General features: G+C 52.9%; 2 protein-coding genes across 10 annotated transcripts in view; one reads left to right on the top strand and one right to left on the bottom strand.

Annotated features, from left to right (window-relative positions):
* The window catches only part of WNT5B (Wnt family member 5B), an 80,681-nt gene that overhangs the window by 24,425 nt on the left and 36,896 nt on the right, over positions 1-19,360 (top strand). The gene's annotated exons all lie outside the window — the stretch shown is intronic.
* FBXL14 (F-box and leucine rich repeat protein 14) lies at positions 1,477-18,636 on the bottom strand. 9 transcript variants are annotated; one of them, XR_010664236.1, is made up of 4 exons: positions 17,880-18,636; positions 15,651-16,611; positions 6,837-12,351; positions 1,478-5,093 (listed from the first exon to the last, which is right to left on the bottom strand). XR_010664236.1 is itself a non-coding variant. In XM_065943124.1 (2 exons), the coding sequence occupies exons 1-2, from the start codon at positions 16,800-16,802 to the stop codon at positions 12,348-12,350; spliced, it is 1,203 nt and encodes a 400-aa protein (XP_065799196.1). In that variant the 5' UTR covers positions 16,803-16,956; the 3' UTR covers positions 12,302-12,347. The 9 variants fall into 9 exon arrangements, 1 of the variants encoding a protein (XP_065799196.1); XR_010664232.1 differs by lacking the exon at positions 17,880-18,636 and adding an exon at positions 16,713-16,848; XR_010664229.1 differs by lacking the exon at positions 17,880-18,636 and having other exon boundaries at positions 1,480-5,093; positions 6,837-6,996; positions 7,390-12,351; positions 15,651-16,960.

A 19,360-nucleotide genomic window follows, 5' to 3' on the forward strand; every position in this document is an offset into this window, starting at 1 on the left:
ACAAACAAATGTGAACAGACTCTGGACTCTAAGAATAATATTTTCTATGCACATATATGGACAGATAAGCAAAACCTCGAGGGAGAAAAAAACTTCTATTAAAATAAAAATAAAGATCCCCCATGGCTTTGACCTCCTTTGCTCCCTAGAGTTCCTTTATTCCACTTTGAGATGAAAGTAGTTCAGTTTCTCAGGAGATGCTGATTAAAAGTTGAACAAAAAGAAAATCAGTCTAGACAGACTTATTTACCTACCTGCCTGCCTGCCTGCCTGGCCCTGATACAAGCACAGATACAAGCACAGGTCTTTGTTTAGGACTGGGGCACTTTGCTTTTTTAAAAATTTTATTTGTTTATTTATTTGGCCACACAAGATTCTTAGTTGTAGCATGCAGGATCTTTAGTTGTAGCATGTGGGATCTAGTTCCCTGACCAGGGATTGAATCCAGGACCCCTGCCTTGGGAGTCTTAGCCAGTGGACCACCAGGGTAGTCCCTAAAGGCACTTTGAATAAACACTCATAGGGGCACTGGGACCATGTCTTCCTCCTCATTGCCCTCGCGGCTCCCAGATGCTATGAGATCCGGTTGGCCCTCTCCACCCCCAGCACTGGGGTCCTTGCCCTCCCTGGAGCTGCTGTTGTCTTCTGTCCAGCCATGTCTGCCTCGGAGTAGGCGGTCCTGGGGGTCATGAAGGCACCTGGCGGCCCCCTCCCCGGGAGCAGCAGTGAGTGACTTGGGCTGGAGTTCCCTGCATGTGGAGGGAGGGTGAGGGCAGGGTTGCGGTCCTCGGGACAGCATCTTGGATCCTGGGACTCACTGAGCCCGGGCTGCAGGCTGGGCTCGAACCCTGAACCTTCTTCCTCTCCAGGATCCTGGGGCAACGGGGTCCTGGCCGCAGGGAGCCTGTGCCCCAGGCTTCTATCCACTCAAAGATGCCCGTGGAGATGGTGCCCCTGCACAGCCAGCAAGGTTCTGTCTACATTTCACTGGCTTCCAACGGCAGGAGGAACCCTTACATTGTTCCTTTCCATCTAACAAACACTTTCTCTAATAAAACAGAATGACCAGAGGGGAGCAGGGACAAAGCAAACCGTTCTGGACGTCAGGGACCTGGCCTCCCGCTAAGGCTTTTAGCTTGTGCGTTGCTGACAAAGTGCAGCCTGGCCTGGCTGACCTGAGGGAGCAGCTGAGGCTGGAGGGAACTTGGCGGTGGACCACATGAACCTCGGCTCCCTTTCTGGGCCGCAGCCCGGCCTCCTGCACCAAGCCCTCCGGGTAGCAGGGACCCCCCCCCGCACACACACTTTATTTCCCCGAAAACACAGGAGACACTCCCCCATGGACCCCGAGGTCCCGGCTGCAGCGCAGAGCAGTCAGGTGCGGGTTGGGGGCAGCTCCCAGTTCAGCCTCTTCCTTCTCCCCCACTGAGAAGGGGCCTCCATCACCATCACTGCCAAACAAATATTTACCAAGCAAAGGATAGCCTTGAGCCCACACTAATTTGTATTTTTAACAAGTCATTCATAAACTCTAGCATTTTAACTATTAGTTAGCAATTAATCCCAATAAACCAGCAGGCTCCTGTGATGTGTACCCATGCTGTATGGGTTGGTCAGAAGGGATACTTGTCAGTGTTCTATAGACTCTTAAACCGAGTTTAGCTCCATAAGTGATAAAGCCATGTTCGGGCATTATGGGCCCTGCGCTTGACTGTAACCTCCACATGGATAGACTCATTGTCCTTCCAGGGAGGACCTGGGAGAGGTTCTGGAGTAGGAGCCTGGGGGAGAGGGCTTCAGTGGCCCAATTACTCTGGACCCTCTGGGGGTCTCATCCAGGCTGGCTAGTGCTTAATTTCAAGATCTTATACAGACCAAGAATAAGACTGAGTGCTCAGTTGCTCAAATCTGTCCATCTCTTTGTGTCCTCATGCACTGTAGCTTGCCAGGCTCCTCTGTCCATGAGATTCTTCAGACAAGAACACTGGAATGGGTTGCTACTTCCTCCTCTGGGGGATCTTCCCGGCCCAGGGATCGAACCCACATCTCCTGCGTCTCCTGCATTGCAGGCAGATGGGGAAGCCCCAAGGATAATATTAATCAGCCCCAAATTGGGGGTATTTATCACCGCACTACTGTTGGCAACTCTGAAAGCTGGAGTTGGATTAAAAGATATGGCCACTGTCATCAGAGTCCCTGGGGGGAGGGACAAGGCTTCAGGTGGAGGTTGAAGGGCAGCTTTGTCATCCAAAGTTTTCTATTCTGGATGATTTTTTAAAAAATACTCATTTATTCGGTTGCTGTCAGGCCTTAGTTGTGGCACGCAGGCTTAGATGCCCTGCGGCGTGTGGGATCTTAGTTCCTGGACCAGAGATTGAACTGTGTCCCCTGCCTTGCAGGGCAGATTCTTATCCACTGGACCACCAGGAAAGTCTCATGGATGATTTTTTTTAAACACATATTTGGGACGGGGGTGCAGGCTGTGCCGAATTTTAGCTTCAGCACCCAGAATATTTAGTTGAGGCAATGTGAACTCTTAGTCGCAGCATGTGGGATCTAGTTCCCTGATCAGGGATGGAACCCAGGCTTCCTGCACTACGAGTGCACAGTCTTAGCCACTGGACCGTCAGGGAAGTCTTAAAAGAGCGACTTTGAAAACAACTGATCTTTTGTTCCACAGAGTTTGTTAAAAGGATGGAGAAGTGTAAGGATAGCGATGAATCCGAAAATGAGGGTGATAAGCCCAGGACTGCAGTGAACGGGCATTCTGGGCAGTGACTCAAGAAGTGTATCATGGGAGGAGGCTTTGGGAGCCATCCCCTGAAAGGCAGGCTTCCATTGTGATCTGCTTTTATTTCGGGAGTCAGGCCCCCTCTAGCTCTGCTTCAGAGGTGGTCCACTGTCTCCTGCCATGCACTTTTTCAAAGTTCATCTTCAGCAGGGTGAAGATTACTCATTCATTCCTGGAGAAGGCTGTTGAGTTTTGATAACAAGTAGCAGTGATTCTGCAAGCCTGTTTGTCAAGATCTGGGTCAAGGACCCCAGCAGGTCCACACTGACTGTGGTCCCCTCCTCCTGCCATATCCACCAAAGGCACTAGGGGAGCCAGCATCAAATGCTGGGGTCAAATCTGCACTGTATTAGGTGTAATACCCTAAATGTAATCATCATGTTTCTCCCCATCTACTTTTTGACGGTTTAAGGTCTTTCTGCAGGGGCATTGGAAAATCAGTGAGGCAGAATATGTCGGCAAGTCGTTTATACTGATGAAAACAGGCCAGGGTTGTTGTCTTGCTGTTAGTAGTTGTTTTGCTTTGTTGTGTTTTTTTTTTAACCAAAGTCATTTCCGTGACTTTGAAGAGAGTGATCATCTGAAAATGATCACTCAGCCTGGTATTTATTTTGAAATATATGCTGACCTCTACCTCTCAGAGCCAAACAGCCTAATCCTTGACCATCCCAGGGTGAGTTTAGGAATTTGTGATCGTGTCCTTTTGACTGGGGATCTGCATACATCACTAACCAGCTGGTCTGGAGGGATGAGGTTTCTCTAGGCTGAAATAGAAGGATGGAAACAGAGGGCCAACCGGAGATGCTCATCTTCAGCAGTTAATCCGTAAGGAATACTCCTGTACGAAGGACGTCAGAAAAGGTCCTTCCCAGCGCACAGGGAGGGCATATCCCCTTCCGTAGCGTGCATTTCTCAACAAAGAGCCCAAGTAGGCCGATAAGAATGGTGGGCATCTTGCATTCTTATCCGTGTTGTGCATTAGGAGTTTCTTGGATATTTACTCTGAGTGAGGGGAAGGGTCAATGTATATAAATAAGGGGGAGGAGACCCGGCAAGACTGGGAACACGACCTCTGCCCTGCAAAGCCTGAGAAGCCCCCTGAATGCTCGCAATCCCCGCGGTGTATGGACCCTCCCCTCTGCACACAGAGTGGGGTTAGAGGTTAATGAATGAGGGCTCTCCCCGCACACGGGAGCCCACCCCACCGTGGCTTTATAAATAGGGGCTTAAACGGGGGTCAGAATAGGGCCTGCATGTTGCTTCCAGCCTCTCCCCGTCTCCCTGAAGTCATGGTGTTCAAAGCTGCCCTCCTTCCTCCGGGGAAGGAGAGGTGAGACCCTGGGCGGCTGCCACCGGCCCCCTGCGTCTCCAGCGGGGACCCAGTGGAAAACAAAGCGGGGGAGGGCCTCGCTGCCCCTATTCTTCTCCGTAATCCCTTCAAAAATAATTGCAGAGCCAACCTCTGGCCTCCAGCACATTTTCCACTTGATTAGAGGCCTTTGTGAAGTGGGAAGGGGACCCGCAGGCCTGGACATTGTGCGAGGCCTGAAATGTCCAGCTGGGTTTTTTTTCCATCAAAAGAGGATTTTAGTAAAACCGTTATCAGGGGCTTAGGGGAGCGGAGCCGCTGAGCCGCACTGCACGTGGATTAGCACCAGCGGGCCGGGCTGGGCTCCGGGAGGGCGGGAAGGTGTTGGCGGCCACTTATCCACAGGGCCTCCTTGGCAGCCCCGTGAGGTCCCCAGCAAAGGCAGGGGGAGGAGCGGATGGGGGAGAGGAGACCGACCCCTGGGCGTGGGGAGTCCTTGTGGGGCTTCCCTCCAGGCATCAGGGTCAGGGGGTGGCAAGAGGCTGTGGCACTTGCACGGAGGGGCCTGCCTGCTCCAGGTCGTGCCCACCGTGTGCCCCGCACCCCCGTCACCATCTCCACGGAGTCAGGGAGCAGGCAGCCCAGCCGGACCACTTCAAAGGGCCAGTGCTGGCTGCGTGGCCCCTGTGTTTTGTGGGGAGGAGGGAGCGGACAGAGGGAGCGGAGGGATGTGTGCACAGTGGGTGCGGCCGCATGGCTTTGCTCACTGTGCCGGGGTCTCCGGGCCAGGCACGGAAGGATGACTCGCATGCCAGCCAGACCTTTGCAGGCAGGACAGAGCATAGAGGCCCCATTCCTAGGGGTTGAGGGTCAGAGTCCAGGCCAGCGGAGCCTCAGGATGCCAGGGGCCATCACAACATCCCTAGGACGCTGTCAGGCCGGCTGATTTTCCCTGCAGGATGGGGCGACCTTCGTCCTGACGACAGTGACGGCCTGGAAGGGGACAGCAATGACTGAGGTCTGGGAGGGGGACCCAACACCTCACAGGGGGACCCCCCACCTCACAGGGGGACCCCCCCACCTCACAGGGGGACCCCCCACCTCACAGGGGGACCCAACACCTTACAGGGAGACCCAACACCTTACAGGGGACCCCTCACCTCACAGGCAGACCCAACACCTTACAAGGAGGACCCCTCACCTCACAGGGGGACCCGACACCTCTCGGGGGACCCCTCAACTCACAGGGGGACCCAACACCTCACAGGGGTCCTGACACCTCATAGGGAGGACCCCCAAGCTTATAAGGAGACCCAACACCTTTGGCTCAGAGGGTAAAGCATCTGCCTGCAATGCGGGAAACTTGGGTTCGATTCCTGGGTCGGGAACATCCCCTGGAGAAGGAAATAGCAACCCACTCCAGTACCCTTGCCGCGAAAATCCCATGGACAGAGAAACCTGGTAGGCTACAGTCCGTGGGGTCACAAAGAGCTGGACACGACTGAGCAACTTCACTCTTGACACGTTACAGAGGGACCCCTCACCTCACAGCGGGGGCCCCCCACCTTACAAGGAGACCCACGACCTCACGAGGGACCTATCACTTAACTCCTAGCCTGAGAACTGGTAGCTGGAATTTTTGTCTGGGGTCTGATTTGACACAACCAGAGAAGAAGGCCTCTCTTGAAAACCTGAGCTTCCAGCCTCTTCTGGGGAGATGGTGGCCCTGAGCACCCCCAGCCCCTCTTGGGGACCAGGCTGGTAGTCCTCCCCGCTTACCTCACTTCATCCACTCTGCTTGACGTGAGTGATCTGTGTCCTCTTTTCTCTATCTGAGTTCTTTCCCTGAATCTATGTGTCTGCGGGTCGCTGACAGTGATGTATTTCAGCCCGAGAGTCCATGGAGCTGCCCAGAGGGCTTCTGCTTTCGTTTAGCCTTCTCGCTGGCAGGAGTGGTAATTAGCTGCAGGCCTGGACCCTGAGCTCCAGAAACTTCTCCTTTCTCTTCTCCCATTTCCTAACCAAAAACCACCTTGATGTCACCATGCTGGGGGCCGAGTCTCATTGGGCTAGCCTGGCGAAGCACGGCCACCTCCCGCCTTCCACGCTTTTATTCCACGTCTGCACCAGCTGCCCTTCCGAACCTCGTTTCCATTGCTGCGGCCAGACGATCAAGACCAAAATGGCAGGAGCCCCCAGCCTGTCCCTCGTGTGGCATTTTATGGAATCTGGCCAGGTTGACTCAGAAGTTCTTTCTCCTTGTCTTAATTTCTGCTGCCTTTTCCTAATGCCTGTTTTCCCCAGGAGGAATCTAGGAATGCAAGACCCTCACTGCTTTATCAGGGCTTTTAATCGTTCTCACGTTCATGGGTTCCTTTAGAAGATACTTATTTTAATTAAAAACAAAAACAAAAACAAAAAAACCTAAGAATTGACACTCCCCAAATTTTAAAACAGTTGTTTCTTTTCTAAGGATCTCTAGAATTTTTCATCACAAACAGTACACTTCTATTTTTTTCTATCTTTGTAGCTGAAAAAAGCCAGCACCTTTGCTCCTCCTGTTAAAATGGATATTTCCACGTATGAGAGTAAACATTTTCCCAAGTTGTTCTCCCCAACCCCTTGAATACGCCAATCTACAGGATTTGTATGCGATGGTCTTAAACTGAAGTTAGACAGTGATGTTTGGTTCCCACCAGCGACATCAGGGAACCGTCCTCAGGGCGCATATGATACCTGCTTCCGAACGGCGTGCCCGGGACGGGGATCCATGACCCCACTGAAACTGGAAAATTCCTTTTCATCTTTCTGGAGGCTTGAGGTTCTCCCGCTCTGAAGTTCTGTGTGGGGTGCTCGAAACTGGGTACCGGCCGCAGTTCACAGACAACGCTGCCACCTGCTGGCGGGATGCAAAGCTCACAGGAGATGGTCGGAGTCTCCACGTGGAAAACAAATACATAGAATTTTGTATGAAGAGTACTTTACTTTTCTGCCCTCCAGTGAATCCTAGTGAACTTGGGGTAAAGGAAAGCATGTCAGATCTCCGGCTCTGACACTGGTGTGGACACGCCCCAGGGCCGCACCCCAGTGGGGAGGGTGAACGGGTGGGAGAGGGTTTGGGGAGCAGGTGGTGGAGGTCCAGGAGCAACCCAGGAGGAGAGAATGACTTTCCACCCCTGCGTTTCACAAGGGGCCACCCGTGACCTGTCTCCTAACTTGTATGGACATGGTTTTGATTCTGAAGCAAGAAGGGGCGAGGCTGTTGCTGCTCAACTCTGTACTTGCTTACTGAACTGCATTTCCAATGGTCCTCGTGTGATCCTGTTGAGAATTAGACCCTCCTGTGTGGCGGAAAGATAGACCAGCTGCCTCTCCTGTGGGTCAAACACTGCTCTGTTGCCCCTTGACACCGTGTGTCTGGACTTCAGGGAGCTGGAAAGCCCAGTCATTCATCCTGTCTGGGCTCAAAACTCCCCAAAGGCCTTTCTCTGCTTCCGATGGCAACAAACTGGGAGCTTGACAAAGTTCAGACCATGGAACTCAGCCTTCCTGTTTTCACAGATCTCTTAAAGATTCTAAAGATTGTCCGTTTGAAACGAATTAGAAGAGCTAGAAGTTGTCACTTTAATTAGGTATTTTCATATAGTTCGCTCAAGGCACGCTTGCTGGCGCTTTTTCTTTTCTTTTCTTTTTGGTAGTTCGTAGCAGTAGGGTTTGAGCCATGAAGTTCAAGTTTAAAATATTCTGTGCCAAGTTGTTTCAGTCGTGTCCAACTCTTTACGACCCCGTGGACTGTAGCCCACCAGGCTCCTCTTTCCATGGGGATATTCCAGGCAAAAATACTGGAGTGGGTTGCCATTTCCTCCTCCAGGAGATTTTCCTGACTCAGGGATCGAACCCAAGTCTCTTATGTCTTCTGAAAGCCATAATTAGCTTGTCTTCCATCTGAGAAGGCTAAGCAATTCCCCTATTTTACCCATCTGTCCAATTTTGGCCTCAGTGATTTTACTAAAGATTCTGAGGGGTATCAGTACTAGTTTGGGGGTTCCTATTTAGAGACTGCTTCTCAAAAAGCAGAACGGAAGTCAGTAGCTATTCCAACACAATTGTGCACGAGTGTCCATATAAAGCTGCCAGTTTGGGGTAAAGATTTCCTAAGGAGAAATGTTATTACAGGCATTTGTAGTAGATAGTTTCCTGATCTTTTTAGACCAGGAAAACAATGCTTCCCAAACCATGTGGAATAACTTCACCCTAGTTATAAAAAATGAATCTGGACTGTTTCCCTGAGGTGCCATTCCCATTGCTCAGACCCTGATATGGGGTGGGGTGGGGGTGGGGATGGTCTCCGCCAGCACTGTGAGCCTGGTTACGTCCACCAAGGAGTGGGAGACAGAAGTGGTTGTCAATGGGAGCATACTAGGCCCTTTTACTCTTTCAAAACAAAAGGGATCTGTAGGTAAAACACCTGGAAAGTCAAGACATTGATCCTTGAGTAGTGAGAACACAGCCATGTTCCCACAGCTCAATTCTTTGTGAGTCAGGCTGCCCGGGAGTGTGTGGCGTGTTGGGCTGTGATTTCTCAGTGAGGTGTTTGCAGTGTCTGTGACACAGCAGTGCTGGGTGGCTGGCTCATGTGCTCAAGGACAGCGGGGGACTGACTGGGGGACCGGGTACCCTAAACCCGTGGACCAACTCCTTACACGTGCTTTCCAGCTCCTTGCAAAACGTCGGACACAGCATTTGAGTCTGCACAGTGTAATACTTATTAACTAGTAATAATAACTTTCAGGGGGCTTTCGTGGTGGCCCCATGGTTGGGACTCCATGCTTCCATTGCAAGGGGCATGGGTTCGATCCCTGCTGGAGGAAATTTAGATCCCACATGCCACGTGGAGGGGCCCAAAAACCAAAACACAAAACCTTCAGCATTCAGAGTGCTTCCTCCAGGTGAAAATAATGTTCCCTAGCTCAGCTCCTTCAGAAGTGGGACGGGGGTGTCTGGTGTTGCTTAGCAACAGTTCAACAACCAGGATCTGGCTCCCACTGACTGGGGACCGGCCTCCTCGCTGATGGGGAATGCCTGCGGCAGTCACCTGGGAACGGTCTTTCACCCTCGTCAAGCCTCCTTCCCCATTTCTAAAATGAAATGTCCAGTATCTACCAGATTTGGGAAAACAGGAATTGTGAGACTGGGAAGCAACACACGGTCCCGATTCCGTGCATCCGGGGGTGGCATCCACATCCCACCCGACTCTGCCTGGCATGTATGACCCAGAGGCTGTTCACACTCACAGATGAAAGTGCACACACAAGGACAAGGGGCATTTGTCGTTTACACAGACTGGAAGGGTGACGAGCTCATAAAACGCTTTTAAGTCTTCTTTTAAGAAAGTATGTGCACATTTCTGTGTTAACGTACAGGAGGTAGAGGAATTCCACGTGGATTCTGTTTTCCTTGCAGGGGGTGGTGTTAACATACCCCATCTGGGGCTGTGTCTCCTGCTCTTGGCCAACTCCGTCTTGCCCCTACATTGGAGGAGCAGCTGAGTGTGGTACCCAGCACTCGGTACAGGCAGCTCCAGCAGGCAATGTCAGAGCCACTCCTGGAAAAAAGGAAAGGGCTGACACTGACCTGGTGTGGACATTTAAAGGTGCGATGTCTGGAAATACCCGTCTTCTATCCGAGACCTAAGTGTCCACTCTTCTCCCAGCTGTGCACTCACCCTGGTGACATTCTAAATTGTTAATAGTTGGCACGGATCCAAATATGAGGTCTTCTCTGTCTGACAACATTCACTTTTCAAAAACTGTCACTTGCTCCCCACTCTGAACAAGGACCTCGATAAGATGAAACAGAGGTGTGGCCTGGGCACTGGCTTTTTTGATTTCTAATCCTGTGCTTCCCAGGATCCACAAAGCCCCAGCCCTGACTCCTCATGGATCATGGTGGCCCTAAACAGTTTAGGTCTCACCCTCTAGTAAAGGCACAGGATTAGCTTTTTAAAGGGGGTGACAACTGATGCAGGGGGAGGGGCATCAGAGAGGTGACCACTGGCCCCATGGCCACAGCAGGGCCCTGGGAGCAGAGGGGCTGCTGTCAGAAGCTGCATGCGGTCTGGGTTTTGGCTACAAATCTGATCTCTTAATAAGAGGGTGTTATTCATGGCATCCAGCCCCATCACTTCATGGCAAATAGAAAGGGAAAAAGTGGAAACAGTGACAGATTTCATTTTCTCGGGCTCCAAAATCACTGCAGACGGTGACGGCCGCCATGAAATTAAAAGACGATTGCTCCTTGGAAGGAAAGCTATGACAAACCTAGACAGCGTATTAAAAATCAGAGACATCTCTTGGCCAACAAAGGTCCTTACAGTCAAAGCTATGGTTTTTACAGTAATCATATATGGATGTGAGACCATATAGAAGGCTGAGCACTGAAGAATTGATGCTTTTGAATTGTGGTGCTGGAGATGATTCTTGAGAGTCCCTTGGACTGCAAGGGGATCAAACTCCTCAGTCCTAAAGGAAATCAACCCTGAATATTCATTGGAAGGATTGATGCTGAAGTGCCAATGCTTTGGCCACCTGATGTGAAGAGCCAACTCATTAGAAAAGACCCTGATGCTAGGAAAGATTGAAGGCAGATGGAGAAGAGGGCAGCAGAGGAGGAGATGGTTAGCTAGCATCAGGGACTCAGTGGACATGAATTTGTGCAAACTCCGTGAGATGGTGAAGGACAGGGAAGCCTGGCATGCCACAGTCCATGGGGTCAACAAGAGTTGGACATAACTTAGTGATTGAAAAACAACAAAATTCTTTGGGCTTCAAAATGGCTTTGCCTGCCATTGCAGGAGATGGGGGTTCTATCTCTGGGTTGGGAAGATCCCCTGGAGGAGGAAATGGCAACCACTTCAGTATTCTTGCCTGGGAAATCCCATGGACAGAGGAGCCTGGAGGGCTAGAGTCCATGGGGTTGCAAAGAGTTGGACACGACTCAGCACAAATTTTTTGTGAACACGGTGTTCCCTGGGGTCCTTGACCCTCTTCTCCAGCTTTGAAAACCTGAGTTCAAATTCTCTAAGTCAGAAGGAAAAGATTTTACTAATATTTGGAGATCAGTACCTGTCTAGTAGCCACTGTGGGAAAGTGGACTGGTGAGGGGGAAAGGCTGCGCTTTAGTTTGCATATCATATGTCTCCGTTTAAGAGAAGGCTCTTAGCTTTAAAAAGAAACTGCTGGGACCTCCCTGCTGGTCCAGCGGTCAAGAATCTGCCTTGCTAATGCATGGGATGTGGGTTCAATCCCTGGTCTCCCTGGTCAGGGAACTAAGATCCCACATGCTTCAGAGCAACTAAGCGCATGTATGGTGCAAGTAAGACCGGACGTAGCCTAATAAATGTTAAAAAAAAAAAAAACAAAACAACAAAAAAAAAAACTTCCATAAAAGGAACCTTTGCTTTTTCAGATCTCTGTTGGCTGATTTGAATCATGAAAGCATATGATCAGTTTGAATTTTCTGAACTATTTAAGGTTGTACCGTTAAGTTGAGCAAGCATCCTTGTCATTGCTGCCAAACTCGGAATGAATCAAGTGGGCCCCCCCGACTCCCACCCCTGCACCTTAGGGTGGAGGAATTGGGCAGGAGGGGAGTTACTCCGGGATACCCAGCACTCTCAGCTAGGGGCCTGTCCTGGTCCTGGAGGGGCTGCAGGCACTGCCTGAACCCCGCCCTCGATTAGGTCATCTTTTTAGCAGACGTGTGCTCTTGCCCCATGAGCTGTGGATAAGCAGGGGGAACCCTTTCCTGACTGCTGCCCAGACAGTTCCTACTGAGGTTTCTTGCTTCTAGACGATAAGGTTGACACCAAGTCCTATTTTGGTTTGTCAGTTCTGAAGTTTGAGCAAACACCCAGCCAGGTTTTTTTTCTGTTATTCTAAAAATTGCCCTGCAGTGCCTCTTAATATGTGTACCACCCACAAATGACGTATCCACTCGAGTTCTAAGTGCTGCTCTTCTTTAAAAGCATCCCCTTCTATTCCTGTAGGTACGGCGAGGCCAAACCCACTTCTCCCTTTAAAGTGGTGCCCTGTGGCCTGAGCTTGTCCATCCTGGATTCAGGCAGCCAGCACTCACTTCTGGGAGGTCGCCCTCCATGAAACCAAGGTGCAATCAGTAGTTGATCCTTCTTGGGGAGCAGAAAGGGCCTGGACTCAGTGGCTGGCTGACTTAAGGCGAGCAGTATTCTTACCTGGAAAAGAGGGTACCTTTCAGCAGGCCACTTTGAGGGCTAGATGGGTACAAGCACCAGGCAAAGCACAGCACAGGTTCTCAACCCCACTTCCTTTCTTTCCGTCCCAAATCGTTGAGGGATGACAGTCGCCTCTGATGGAAGAAGGTTTGTTCATTGTTTGCCAGAGGCGCTCCAGATGGATTCTGAACTATGCCCAGCTTGGGATGAGGAACTAGGCCCCTGATCTTAACTTCCAAACATTAACTTACCAGCCTTGAATCAAGCTTATATTTAACTTTGAAAGTAAAAAACAAATGGAGAAGCAGAAAAACCTTCCGGTTATAGTTGGCAGATTACTTTTTGTATTAAATGAGAGGTGACCACAGAGTCTAAGACTTAGGAGGTGCCCAGATTTTTACTGGCTGAATCTGCACAGCCCTGCAGTCTCTTGGGAGAAGAAAACCAGTCTGAGAACTCAACTGCTTGTGGGAGCTGTAGAGACAAATGCTGAATCAGAAAGCTGACCCTGATTCAGAGTTCGTCCTCACCAGGGTTCACACATTTTTTTCCCTAGGCAGTAAGCACTGTAACCTAAGAGGAAAGGGATAGATCCACACCTTCCCCAAAGAAAAGGAAGATGGATCTAGTGTCAGGCTCCATTAGACCCACTTGTGAAGGCTCTCCAAAAAGGAACAATGCCGCTTTTGTGATCAGCCTGAGCAGCGAGCTTGGAAACTTTACAAAACAATCTTCCCCAAGAGGAACCTGGTTCTCGCTCTCTTCCTGGAAAGAGGTGTGGATCCAGGAAAGTGCTGTGCTGCTCTGACCAGCGTTTTCTGAGATCAGTGTTAAAACCAGACCCACCTATGTGAAACCAGGAATAGGAACAGCCTCACTATATACACTCCTGTTTCCACAGCCCAACCACAGGGTGTCAGATGATTTAGTTATTGTCTACCAAAGGGAGCTCTTTGCTGGAATTGTTGGTATTCTGCCCCAGTGCAGGGTAAGAACCCACCAGAGTGGATGGAGTGACTGCCTTCTTAAAATGCAAATGGACAAGAAAATTCCAGGCCCGCCTCCTTCTTAAAATGCAAATGGGCAAGAACTCCAGGCCCGCCTCCCTACCGATTCAGTGGCGCTGGTGGAGAATGCTAAGGAGGGCCCCGGTGCCCCCCGCCCCTGCCCACGGCTCCCTCTGAGGCTCAGTTCGCTCGCCTGAGTGCCCTTAACTTTCCCAACAACAATGGCCCCGGTGCCCGCCCCGCCCTCTCACAGCCTCCCCCACACCCTCCAGGGGCCAAGAAACCCATCCTTCTTCCCACTTCCACATCTCATGACCCATTTCTCGAACATCTCCCCTAGGTCTCATGTCCTTGTGGAGAAAAACTGGCCACCCTGGTGGAATTGTGACTCTTACAAAAGTTTCATTTTGTTCAGTTTCTTTAAATTTCCATGTTGTTGACAGTTCAGAAATGATATAAATCTCCATTCTAATCACATTTCTAGCAACAGAACATTTAGATGTCAGCAGTAAACTTTATACAGGATAAATTTTTCACCACAAGCTTACTCACACCACACAGGCTCCACCGAACCCTGCATCTTATACTTTTACTTCAGAGATGCAAACCCACCTCCTACTTTGGCCTGGACCCAAACACACACACTGCCTTAAAAATAATTCACAGATACAAGGCTTTTGGGTTTTTTTCTTTTTTTTTTTTCAAAAAACATACTTCATATTTCCTCTTTTATTATATAAATATCAGTTTAACCTTTTACTGTAAGAATATAAACGTTTTAAGAGGATCTTTGTTATTATTTATACAAATTCACAAACAGTACAATTAATTGATAAAGGTCTCTGGGTTTCTTTAACTCCATGGTCTCGCATGTTGCTGTGGAGGATTCTAAAAAAATAAACAAAACGAACAAAAAACTCCAACAGAAAAATATACATCCTAGTCAGAAGTGATTTTTCTTTAAAGCCACAAGTCCCAACCCCCACCAAAATAAAGCAAGGCGTTTACTCCTCCATTTAGAAACAGAATTTTTAAAAACCCACCAACACCTGTTTTTATTAACAGAATAGAGATAAGACATGAATTTCAGTCTCCTCGCTTCACACCAGGGCCCGGGGCCTCTCTAAGCCAGTGCCAGTTCCAGCTCCTCTGCTCCCTACAGGAAGCCTCACTGTGACCTTTTCGTGGGGAAATGTGGAAGAGAGGGAGGGCAGGGCAGACTTTGCATATATAATCATCATTTTCAAGACACAATCTGCATCTCAGACAGACCAAAAAAAAAAAAAAAAGTCCAACTCTCATGTCTCCCACACATTTGTGCTATAAATTAAGTCAAGATTTAGGAGCACGGGCTGGGTCCTCAAATGCTTACGGACAAGGAGAAAAAGAAAAATAAGAGCCAGAAATGTGAAGTGGGAAACACTGGATGGATGGGGCTTGGGAAGAAGCCAAAACGAAAAAAGACGAACAAACCCAATGGGCATCTTTCCAGTCCAGGCACAAAAATGTTTCAGTCTCAAAATATCTCTCTTGTAGAATTCCAGGGCTTCCGAGAAAAAAGTAAACTAAAACGAGGTAGCCAGACATATATATGTGTGTGTGTGTATATATATATATATAACTTATATATATATAATATATAGAATATACTCAGCAGAAAAAAAAGAGACAAGTTGATGTCAAGTTTCGTCAAAAAATAAAAAAAAAGAGACAATAAGAATGAAATGAGCGTGAGCAGCAGAGTGCTGTCAGAGGAGCGATGAGGCGAGACTGGGATTAGTTACAAAGTGGAAGAAGGGTGAAAAGGCCGTTGTAGTTGGGTTTGCTTTTATACATTTCGAAATAAAAACCAGATCACAGTATTCAAATGAAAGCTTAAGTGAAGGCAGACATTTTCCTCAACTCCCCAGGGCTGGAAGGATTGCTCACTCCCACCCCCATCCCCACTTGCTGGCGCAGCACGGACACAGTAGCTCAGTCCCTCCTCTGGACCCCCGCCGGGAGGAGTGGGTGGTGGGCGGCAGGTCTATCTCCACACCCTCCGGCAACAGGAGAGGGGCGGCGGCGGGGGGGGGGGTTCGGTGGAGGGACCACCCCCGCCCCGACACACGAGAAGGGAAGAGGAGAGGGGAGCCTGGGGGCTTCCGGTCATTGCCCCCCGCCCCGCGGCCGCGGCCGGAGGGCGAACAGGGCGGGACTGGGGGGGACGCGGGGGGGGGGGGGGAACGGGTGCTGCCGCCCTCACCTGACCTTCTCACTGTCCGTCATCTGCCAGAGGCCCAGGTTGAGTACCTTGAGGCAGGGCAGCTGCGTGATGCGCTCCAGGCCGCGCTTGGTGATACGGGTGCAGCCGTACAGGTCGATGCCGGTGAGTTGGCTCAGGTGCTCCGCGATCAGCTCCAGGCCCTTGTCCGTGATGCGCACGCACTGGCCGATGTTGAGCGTGCGCAGCCCGTGCATCTGCCGCACCATGCGGTTGATGCCGTCGTCGCTGATGTGGCAGGAGCAGAGGGACAGGGACTTGAGGCCGTCCAGCCCCTGCGCGATGTAAGCCAGGCTCTGGTCCCCCACCTTGTCGCAGAAGGACACGTCCAGCCCCGAGAGGCGCAGGCTGCCCATGGCCAGGTGCATGATGCCCGTGTCGCTGATGTTGTCGCACGAGCGCAGGTTGAGGCTGCGCAGGCTGCCCATGTGCGACAGGTGCAGGAGGCCGGCGTCCGAGATGCCCCCGCAGAAGCTGAGGTTGAGGAGCCTTAGGCCCGTCAGTCCCCGAGAGATGTGCTTCAGGGACAGGTCCGTGAGCTTCTGGCAGTCCTGCAGCGTGAGCTGCTCCAGGCCCAGGCAGCCCTCGGCCGCGCTGCGCGTCATGCCGGCCAGGTGCCCGATGCCCACGTCCGAGAGGTGGCGGCAGCTGCGGAGGTTGAGGCTCTTGAGGCGCTGCAGGCCCCAGGCGATGAGCAGGAGGCCCGTGTTGGTGATGTTGCTGCAGCCGCCCAGCTCCAGCACCTCCAGGCCCTTGAGGTACTGGGCGATGCGGCCCAGGCTACTGTCGGTGATCTGCTTGCAGAGGCTCAGGTTGAGCGCGCGCAGCGAGCCGATCTCCTGCACGAACGCGTGGCCCAGCCCGTTGTCGGTGAGGTTGTAGCAGCCGCTGAGGTTGAGGCTCTCGATGTTGGCCATGCCCTGGATCACGTAGCTGAGGCTGCGGCGCAAGCTCAGGATCTGCACCCGGCGGATGCCCCGGGCCTGCAGGCTGGGGAACAGCGACGGGTTGGCCCGGCGCAGGTGCAGCTTGGCCTCCACCCCCCGCCACACCGACTTGTGGTAGGCGGCGTCCCGCCAGGCCGTGCACACCTGCGCCGCGCGCCCCTTGTCGCGCACGTCCAGGTAGCCGAAGATCATGGCCAGCAGCTCGGGGAACAGGCACGAGATGTGCGTCTCCATCTTCCTCCCCGCGGCGCCGGGGAGGTGGCGCGGGCCCCGCTCCCGCCCGAGCGACGAGGCGGCTGGCCGGCCGCGCCGCGGGCCCAACGGACGCGCCTCCCGCCTTCCGGCTCGGCGCCGCTCCTCCTCCCGTCCGCGCGTCCTTCCTGCCGCCCTACCCGCCCTCCCCGCCCGGCGCGCTCGGCGCTCACATCCCGGGCGGGCGCCCCCGCGGCCCGGCCCTCGCTGGGCTCAGCCCCGCCGCGCCCGGCCCGCGCCGCCCCGCCGCCGCCGCCGCGCCCCCGGCCGCATCCTCCGGCGCCGCGCGGGCCGGGCTGCGCGCTCGGGCTGGGCGCCGGGAGGCTGCGGCCGCCTTTGTCCTCGCCCGCTTTTCAAAGCTGCCAGCGGGCCGCCCGCACTCGGCCGCCCCAGCGGGGGGACCTCGGGCCGGCGCGCGCTCGGCCCCCGCGTCCGCGCGCAGGGCAGCGCCGGCCGGCACGGAGCGCGCGCGCGGAGCCGACCCGGGGCGAGCGGCGGCCGCGCCGGGGGCGTCCGGGCCGGACCCGCTGCTCTCCGCGCCTCCGCGCCCCCGCCCCCCGCGCTCCCCCCCGCGCGCGCGATGGTACGAGCCTGCGCGCCGGAACTGCCGGCGTTGCCCTGGAAACCGAGCGCCGGCCCGCCGCGGGTTAACCCTGTGCTAGCCGTCAGGACGTGGGCCGAGCCCCCAGCCGCTTCCGCCGCCGCAGCCGCCCACGGGGAGCTGCCGGCCACGCCCGGCCCCCGTCTGGACTCTGCGCCTCCGGCCCAAGGCTGCCCCGCGCGCCCCCTGCCCAGCCTCCCGCTGGCTCCCTTTATCCTCCCTCAAGACTCTCCTCCCCAGATCCCGGCTGGGGGCCGCCCCGCTCCCCTCCCTGCCTGCGTCCCCGGGGCCCCGCGGCGCGTCTGTGCGGCCACCCCCTCGGTTCTCCCCAGTGGGCAGCTTCCCACGGTTCCTTTCTCTCCAGCCTTGTGCGGTAAACTGGGAAGAAACTCCGCTCAGTCCGCGCGTCCCTTAGCCGAGCTCGGCCCCCCGGTGCGCACTGGGGATCTTGGCATTACCACTTCCTTCTAGCATGTTCCGGGTGTTTCCAGACACCGCCGCCTGTGCGCTCCTTGGGTCCCTGCGCATCGCAACTTCCTCCGCTTCCGCACTCGGCCGGGAGCCCCAGGCTGCGCCGTGTTGCCTCCTCCTGCCTCCCCAAGCCCTTCTCTCCGTCGCCTTCTTTGTCAGCGTCTCGGACGGTGAAGGGCCCAGTTGTACTGACAGTGAATTCGTGTATGCCTTCACAGTTTTGCCTTTGGATAAAACAGAGTGACGATTGGACTTGATTTAAAGTGCTTCAGCAAATGTCTGTTCGTTTGTAAACTGTGTTTGCTGGAATCATGAAATGCTGTAGTCTAGAAGTGGCTCCCGGGTTTTAAATAACCACTCAGAGGATAGGATTTCAGTTTCATTTTAACTTCCTCTAACCAAGAATTCCGCAATCAGAAAATGAACCTCTGTGTTTTTAATGAATTTGTGGATCCACACAAAACTGATTCAGCTATCAAAAAAGGAAATTGGGGGTACTTCTCGCAATCCAGTGCGAGACTGGGCTCCCAATGCAAGGGGTCCGGGTTCTGCTAAGATCTCGCTTGGGGTGGGGAATGGTTTAATTGGTTCTTTAAGGGAATGAACACAATTTTTACTGCGTTCCGTATTTAGTATATGAGGTTCACTTTTGGCCAGTTATGTTTTGCCCAGGAGACCAGTAGTGGCTAAGTACATACAGACTGGTAATAGGCATCATACGTTTTAGACTTTACCACCTACTTCTCTCGTTCTTCGATCTGGAAATGCAGAAGCAAAATCCTTTCTACCCCCGCCCCGCTCCCCAATCCCCCTACCCCACCTTCGAGTTGCACCAGGTATGATGAGGCCCATAGATTTGTATAACCCTCCTGGAATAATGGGCTTCCCAGGTAGCTCTAGTGGTGAAGAACCTGCCAGCCAGTGCAGGCGATGGGCTCCCCTGGAGGAGGAAATGGCAACCCACTCTCGTCTTCTTGCCTGGGAAATCCCCTGGACAGAGGAGCCTCACTGGCTATAGTCCACAGGGTTGCAAAGAGTTGGATGCAACTGACGCACGTGCAGGCACGTGGAATAGTAGAGGGTTATGCTGGTCATCTAGAGGATTCCAAATGTGCTGTCCAATAGTCACAAATCTAGGGCGCACCTGGGCTGGCACTCTTGTCTTGGGGGTATATCTAGGCTTATGGTGGTCTCCCACCGCTGCTGCCTAAACTTTCACCTTACACGCCCTGTAAAGTGACTTTTCTTGTTGGTCTGTGGGCACAGATTTGTTTGTGTTGTTATCAAAGTGAAGTGAAGTCGCTCAGTCGTGTCCGACTCTGCGACCCCACGGATCCACCAGGCTCCTCCCTCCATGGGATTCTCCAGGCAAGAATACTGGAGTGGGTTGCCATTTCCTTCTCCAGGGGATCTTCCCGACCCAGGGATCGAACGCAGGTCTCCCACATTGCAAGCAGACGCTTTAACC

This window comes from Muntiacus reevesi, chromosome 1, assembly GCF_963930625.1.
Source record: "Muntiacus reevesi chromosome 1, mMunRee1.1, whole genome shotgun sequence".
Taxonomy (NCBI): domain Eukaryota; kingdom Metazoa; phylum Chordata; class Mammalia; order Artiodactyla; family Cervidae; genus Muntiacus; species Muntiacus reevesi.